Source organism: Talpa occidentalis, unplaced genomic scaffold (genome assembly GCF_014898055.3).
Source record: "Talpa occidentalis isolate TD23 unplaced genomic scaffold, MPIMG_talOcc4v2.1 talOcc4.10, whole genome shotgun sequence".
Taxonomy (NCBI): Eukaryota; Metazoa; Chordata; class Mammalia; order Eulipotyphla; family Talpidae; genus Talpa; species Talpa occidentalis.
Genome location: NW_023600993.1, coordinates 88,450,896 through 88,459,152, shown reverse-complemented (window position 1 = coordinate 88,459,152; position 8,257 = coordinate 88,450,896). Strand labels below are relative to the sequence as shown.

Sequence of the window (8,257 nt, the reverse complement as noted above, 5' to 3'; positions counted from 1 at the left end):
GAGACAGGAGAGGTCTGCTGCGCCATGTGGGTTTCTCCCTGGCCGGCCGGGGATTGAACTCGTGCTGCAGAGGCTGTGGATTGCTTCATTGTGCAGTGCTTAACCCCTTGCGCCATCAGGGAGGTCCTTTTCCCACTTTTTTTTCCTTTTTAAAAATTTTTTTATTATTATTTATTTTTTGCATCATTGCTCCTTTTTTTCTTTTAATGCTTTATTTTTTTTTCAATTTTATTTTTATATTCCCCATACCTTTTCCCACTTTTTGAGGGAAAAAAAAAAAGAGATACTTCTCTTAGGTTACAGTTCCAGAAAAAAACAACCCTGTATTTCTCAGGGCATTTTTCCAGCTTCAGAGAGCTACCTCAGTCCCAGTCACACCATATTCCCAGGCAGAGAAGACACAGTCTGCTTTTCCTCTAAGAGGGCCCTGGAGGAGGGGAAAGAGCAAAGGTAGCAAGGTCACTAGATTTGGGAAGAGGAAGTAGATGACCTTTGGCCATTAGAATCTCTTTCAAAGTGACTCCTGGATGCTGTTAACAAGCCCCATCCTGCTGAATTTTAAAGCATTTCCTTACTTCCTGACATTATAAGACACTTCAGGCTTATCTTGTACATTCCTTGTCCTAGTTCTAGAACAGGAGATAAAAGGATAATTAAGAGAATGCATACCACGAGTTAGTGGTAGATGTTACAGTGGTGAAATGATATAAGGAAGAATGTAGTTGGGAAAGAAATGTTTCATGTTTAATGTCATGCATATCAAGACAGCAACAAAACCTCACCTTACACTGCAATTCAGACCAATTCCGAGGTTCTTTACATTTTCTCCAGACTTTAAAGGGCTCCAATCTTCAAAAGGATGTATTATTAGGGTAACACATAAAACAACAAGAAAAGCAACAAAGAAGCAACTAAAAACCTCTGTCTCAGAGTCAAGTATTAATGTTTGCCTTCACCTTATATAATGAGCTCCACAGTACTGGAGTACTACTCCTCTTCCTCTTTATTTTCCCAACTCACTGCTTTTACAAAGGTACTAAAAAAAATGGACTTCCCCATGGTTCAACTTTGGAAGCTTTACTCTTTTTTTTTTTTCCTTATGTTTTTCACTTTTTAATGTGACAGCTAGAAAAATTAGTATTTCTTTTTTTTTTAATTTTATTTTTATATTCCCCATACAATTGCAACCCCCTTATTTTGACCCCAATTTCTCCTTTCCCCGCCACCTCTCCCCCCCTGAAACTCTACTCTTAAACCAAAGTATTTGTAGATTCTCCTGAAAAGTCCTGTCTTTCCCAATTTCCTTTCATTGTTGATTTCACTATGCTCACACAGACTGCCTTTTCTAACTCTCACCTGTTAAAATCTTACGCATCTGACAATGCACCACTTTAATCCTAAAGGCCCTCATGAATGTTCTCTGAACACTAGGCTTCACTTTTTTAAAAAAATATTTATTTATTTATGCATACAAGAACTGGGGTACAGGCCAGAGGTGTGAGGGGGTGTGTGTGAGAAAGACGATTCACCAGAGACAGAGTGGGGAGCAGAACAGGCAGACTGACTGAAATACACTGCTGAGGGGAGCAGCGGGCAAGACAGGAGAGGTCTGCTGTGCCATGTGGGTAGCTCGGGGATCGAACTCGTGCTGCAGAGGCTGCAGATAGCTTCATAGTGCTGTGCTTAACCTCTTGCGCCACCAGGGAGGCCCTACTTTTCTGAGTTTCTTGTTCCTTGTTATAGATTTTTTAGTGCAGTGGTTACATTTCCTTCTCAACGGGCCTGAATTGTCCTTATCAGTTTATTACTTGGCATATGGAATGTTCAATTTCTGATGAAACAACAAATGAATCAGAAGACTGGCAATGAGCTTTATTAGAATCTGCTTTAAGGTCATTCTGGGGATGGAGGAACCAACAGGAAGAAGATGTAAATCTCTTCACCTTAGTTTCTTGAAGGAGGTTGAAAAGAAATGAACAAAAAATTGTACTTGATTTATGTAGAATTTGTCATGGTGTTTAACTTACTTTCCGTGTACATATACTCATTTTGAGGAAATGTGTATGCAAATGTCGGTGGCTTTGGACGAGGTGGCTTCGTAATTTTTTTACGTTCTTCCAATTCCAAGATATTGAGGCAACAATATCTCCCATTTTCACATAGCACTCTACGTATTTCAGTTACTTTGCAAATTTTCCTGCAGTGTCCTTGTATATATTCACCCCAGCATTTCTTAAGTTGTTCAGTTACTGTGCACATAAAAGAACAATAAGCCAAGATCAGTGTTTGAAACTGAAAGGCAGCTTTGGTCAGGAAGAAGACAGAGGGATCAGGCATATGGGGGAGCCACTGGACATATACCTCTATATCCTATCGAGGATTCTCCTAGAAGGTAAACCTCAATGTTTATGTCTAACTGATCACTCATATTTTCTCTTCTAAGTTTTGGGTCTCCAGCACATGATGGACTCTGTCAAAAGCATCAGATTTTCTTTGGAAAAATGAAGGAGTTGGATACTTTTTTTCCAAGTTGAGGCACTGTGCTCCATCTGGAAACCTCAGCAAACTTACCACTAATTGAACACTCCCAGAGCTCCCCTTCTTTACCACTGCCCTACTTCTAAGGTGCAGAGAATAAGAATTTGTTTCTATGAATCAATGTGTGGTTGAGCTATGCTCCTGACTTCAGACTCATCACTATGGTCAAAGTGACTTTCTACTTTTCCAGTCAGGTATTTTTTCTCTGAATAATCTTCATTCCCTATTTTTTAAAAGATATATTTATTTATACAAGAAATAGGGTACAGCCCAGAGGTGTGGGAGGGTGAGAGGATTCACCAGAGACAGAGCCGGAAACAGAACAGGCAGACCAACCGAAAACACTGCTGAGGGGAGCAGTGGGCGAGACAGGAGAGGTGTGCCGCGCCATATGGGTATCTCCCTGGCCGGCCAGGAATCTAATCCGTGCTGCAGAAGCTGCGGACAGCTTCACAGCGCTGCACTCAACCTGCTGCGCCACCGGGGAGGCTCTCTCTTCCCTATTAATTATTAGCATTGTACACTTTTGCTAATGCAGATCTTCCTTTGACTTCTTGTCAAAATATTTCAGAGTCACTTCATCCAAAGCCAGTAAGTCTTGGATTGCTTTATTCCTTCATGGCCCCTCATTCTCCCTCCATCCCCAGAGGTGAGGCTTCCTCCCATGTTCACTCTCAGACCTTTCCTTCTTTGATAGTTAGTAATCCAGGATTCCAGTGATCTAAGAGGATGTTCCAGGTTTGTTCAATACCCTGAAATGGACCCCAGAGGACAAAAACTAATAATAAAAATGCTGCCTCCAACCCCAGGTTATTATTCCTAAAGTAAGGGACAAATGTAAGAGACCTGGTTTTGAATGGGCAGAGAAAGCTAATTTTTAAGTTCTTAGTAGGTGCCAAGCCCTCTGCTGGATGTTTAATAAGTATTTTATCATTTAATAAAGTCCCCAAGAGCCATGCCACTCTCCACAAATGAGGACACTGAGGCTCAGAGAATCTTTCTCATTTATTCAAAGTTGGCAAAGTTCTCAAACCTGACTCTGAAGTCCGTACTTCTACTACACACACACACACATACACACACACACACACGCAGAGGAGTAGAAGAAGATATGACTAGTTGCCAGAGTAAAACCGTACCCAAAGAAAATTGGGGCATCCCTAGACATTGGGCTCATTCCTTTCTACAGTGAGACCATCCCGGAGGGAACTATGACTCTCCTTACATCCCAGAGGGAACTTAGACTCTCCTTTCAAAGAGCAGTACCATGACAGAAGGCTTCAGTGAAAGACTTTCTGATTATGTTGGATGGATGTTGGCCATCCTTAGGGCCCTATCTCCTACTGTGAATTATGAAATTCTTCTGGGTTCTTAGAAATACTTCAACCCATTGTTGATTTGAATGGACAGCTTGGCATTACCTGTGGCCTTCTGGAGCAACAGAACTGCAATGATCAAGAGTAGCCTCATGGCCAGAGGAGGTGGTAGCCAATGTTGTTCGTCCAGTGAATTGCACACTGTGCCACCTTCCTCAGGAACCTGGGTTCTTATGCACTAAACCAGAACAGAGGGCATGATATGAAGTGTGCCCCCAAAACTTCTGAACTGTGGGTTTTGCCTCATGTAGGCAGGCACAGGAAATTTGAGGTTAACCACTATAGCCCCACATGTAATTCAGAGACCAACATGTTCCTTCCCATCATACCTAGTGCCAGTCTGTCACTGTAAACTGCTGATGAGAAGAATCTGTGATTTCTCTGCTTTGGCTGTCTGCCCCAGCTAAACCAGGGAAGACATGAAATCCCTTCTAAGAAGGAATAAGGCAATATATGCAATAAATAACGAAACTTATTTTATTTACTGCATTCAGCCAAGCCTGGGTGTTGTGAGATCTCTGGGTATTGTATCGATCACTCAAGTCAGTCCAGATGGTAACCAGTTTTAATCTCCATGTCCGATATAAATTTAATTACTCACAGATAAGCAATGTACACTGGTGGAGTTATAATAAGATGACTACAAGCAAAATTTCATTTCTGCCCTCTTCATTTCTGAAAAGGGCAGAAAAGATAGAATCACAGCATAAAATATCACCTGATGGGGCCTCCCCTGGTGGCACAACAGTTGAGCGCTGGGCTGCGAAGCTGCCCGCAGCCTCTACAGCGCTGTTTTGATCCCTGCTCGCCGGCAAGGGTCCCACATGGCGTGCAGACCTCTCCTGCCGCCGCTGCTCCCCTCAGCAGTGTATTTCGTCAGTCTCCCTGTTCTGTTCTCAGCTCTGGCTCTGGTGAATTCTCTTACCCTCCTGTGCTTCTGACTGTACCCAGTGCTTGTATAAATAAATAAATAAATCTTTAAAAAAAATCATCTGATGGACAGAAGTAGCAGGGTTTCCTCCTTGCAAGTGTACAGACTTTATTCAATTTTTTTTCTTTCTGTTATGTTCTCTGGAAAGGCTTCCTTGACTATTGATCTCAATAGTCATATCTTGGAGAAAGCCAAGGGAGAATTATTCTGGAGGCTCTGCGACTTTAGCAACACATTTTCTATTAAACATAGGGTTAGGAAGCTTTATGAATGATTTTGTCACCCAGGCTTTGATATCTATGCCATGCCAACTCTTGAAAGAAAAATAGACTTTCATTTGAATTTCGTTCAGTCGTTTTCAAGTCTAAGACCAAAACAGAGATCCTTTTTGAATCACAGAGATTCATTTTATGCTGCACCTCCCCCTGCAGTGACCCTCAGGGCTAATGGCTGTTACCATGGTCCCTGAGGTCCGGCGTGGGCAAGGAACCATGCGCGCAGGGGGAGAACAGCAAACTCCTTAAGATGCAGAGAAGCCGAATGCCTGTCAAGAAATAATGACCACCAGAAGCTGCCACAAAGATGATTAAAAGAAATGCTGACCACTTGGAACCTTATCTCGCTTTCTCAAGGCCCATAAACTTTATTCTGCTACAACTGTCTCTCTAAAAAACTTTCCTTTTTCTGGTCATTGATTGCTAATTAAAAAACATACCTAATTTAATAATTAGGCTAATGCAAATGAAACATTACTAAACACTGTGTTATAATAGAATTGTTAGTTTAATAATCTTTCTATTATGTGCTTAACTTTAGTACCTTTGATATTAACTGCATTATAAAATAAATTCACCCATGACAATTAATTATGATAGTTAGTGCAACTAGAAAATAATTATATAGAATAGTAAAAAGAATTTATAGCCTATCCAATTAGGAATGAGGCTAGATGTAACTTCGGACATAAATCACTGCCCTGTCAATTAAGCTAAATTTATGAGCAAACTGATCTCTTTGATGCTTTTAGAAAAACATATATATACTGACCACTAACTTAATAAAGACGCACTCAGATTTTCACTCTCTTGAAGTGTGTCTGTGTGTCATTTATTCATCGAATCCCTGACCACCCTGCGCAGTCTCTCAACCCTGAGACGGCCTCATCGTCCATCGCTGTGCTGGTCCGCGGCAATTTTATATCACAACTGGGGCACTGAGATATATATATAAAATAAGCTTTTGGGTATTATACCTTTTCCTATAAGCAATTCAGTACAGTAAACTCTGGACAATGCCAGTGAAACTAATCAAGATTGATTACCAGGAATGTGTAGTTATATCACTATGTGCTTTTGTGTAATGCCACTGGCAACACCTCCATCTAAATTCAGAAATGCCCACGACAGTTAGTCAGGTTAATCCAGGGCTATGATATACCTGCAGAATTAAATGACTGAAAGAAGAGTAACAAAGGAGTCCTGGTTATTGACTAGAGTGTCATTGAAGTAAATCATGGACTCAAGAAATATAAACAGGTTGGGACTGACAAATTGACCTTTGAATTTTGAAGTGAAAAGAGGTTAATAATAATGTATTGCCTGTGCAATGGACGGAGCATTCTATACCTAACCTGCACTGTCTTCTTCATCATCTCATTGATTAGAAAACATTCCTTTTTCTACAAGTAACATTAAGACTGCATCATCAGTGTGTGTGCTTGTGCAAGTACATGCATGTGTGCATTTCTATGTCTTTCTGCCCTCTGTTGCCAGAGAGTCTATGAGCCTGGAAGATCTCCTAAATTGGCCCCATAAAGAGTCTTATCCCAAATCCTTGTAGGGCTAAATATTAGGTGTTCTCATGGGCAAGATAGGATGAATAAAGAATATGATGTTTCTGGGCCTCTTTGGTGGCGCAAGGGGTTAAGCACCGCAGCCTCTGCAGCATGAGTTCGATCCCCGGCCGGCCAGAGAGAAACCCACATGGCAAAGCAGACCTCTCCTGACTCGCCTGCTGCTCCCCTCAGCAGTGTATTTCAGTCAGTCTGCCTATTCTGTTCCCTACTCCTTCTCTGGTGAATCCTCTCACCCCTGGCATCTCTGACCTGTACCCCAGCCCTTGTATGCATAAATAAATAAATCTTTTAAAAAAAAAAGAACATGATGTTTCCAAGTGAGGAAGAAATCATTAATCAGCATTTATTGTTAAATCTAAGGACCTCAAAGTCTACTGTGGCTTTTAAAAATACAAATTGCTGGGCCTCCCCGGTGGTGCAGCGGTTGAGCGCTGGGTTGCGAAGCTGCCCGCAGCCTCTGCAGCGCTGGTTCGATCCCCGGCTGCTCCCCGGCCACCGGAGGAGGGTCCCACATGGTGCGCAGACCTCTCCTGCCGCCCGCTGCTCCCCTCAGCAGTGTACTTCGGTCTTTCTGCCTGCTCTGCTCCCCGCTCTGGCTCTGGTGGATTCTCTCACCCTCCCGCGCTTCTGACTGTACCCAGTGCTTGTATAAATAAATAAATAAATAAATCTTAAAAAAAAAAATAAAAATACAAATTGCTTTAATGTGCTACTTATAAAAGGACATAGTGTAATAAATTTCTGTATAATTCACCCACTAAATTTGATCAAGTTGAAGGGTTAGGAGAGCAAATTGTTTATTTAAATGGGTCACCCAGGAAAGTTGGATTTATTTGAAAGATTTCTATTTTCTTTTTCTTTTTCTGCAATTAAAAACAGTATTTAAAAGTCGTTTTATTGTGTAGCATGTGCATTATTTACAAAAACCAGGAAATAGAAAGTCAAAGAGAAGAAAGGAAATAGCAGCATTGCTACTAAGAAAACATCTGGAAACATGTTGTATGCCATTCTAAATATTTTTCTTTAATAGAATGAAAATAGATTTATGATTTAACCTAATTATTATAAGTGTTCCTGACTTATAGTAAAGATGTACTGAAGATGTCTCAAACCTTCACTGATTTCATGACTTTTGAAAGTCTAGGGTCCTTCAAACCTCTGTTAGTTCCAAGGTGTATTTTTCCTAACAATTTAAAATTAAGAAATAAAATATGTCATTTTAAATTTATATCACAAACAAGTATGAACATTGGTGTTTATCAAAATTGACATGGAGCATGTAAAAGCTTATAATTTAATTTTTCAATTCAATCTGAATTGAAATTTGTTAATGACAATCCATTTAGTAAATAGGCAAAGAAGCTCTTCTATAGCCATCATTTTTCCTCTTTAAAATTTATCCCACCAGTTTAAGTTTGTATTCCATCCTCTATGTAAAATTAGATCTTAATATAATACATTTTTATGTTTCAAAGTCTATTGTTAGTTGTTCTGTCATAATCTTCTGCAACAAAACATGAAGATATTTTAGAATTATTATTGCAAAATCTCTGTGGA

The 8,257-nt window shown here is 40.4% G+C and overlaps 1 protein-coding gene across 1 annotated transcript; it reads right to left on the bottom strand.

Annotated features, from left to right (window-relative positions):
* Positions 1-571: 571 nt before the first annotated feature.
* On the bottom strand, positions 572-4,008 carry DEFB127 (defensin beta 127). The gene is made up of 4 exons (XM_037501613.1): positions 3,960-4,008; positions 2,028-2,249; positions 783-849; positions 572-629 (listed from the first exon to the last, which is right to left on the bottom strand). Exons 1-4 carry the CDS (start codon positions 4,006-4,008, stop codon positions 572-574), a joined length of 396 nt encoding a protein of 131 aa, XP_037357510.1.
* Between the last annotated feature and the right edge of the window lie 4,249 nt (positions 4,009-8,257).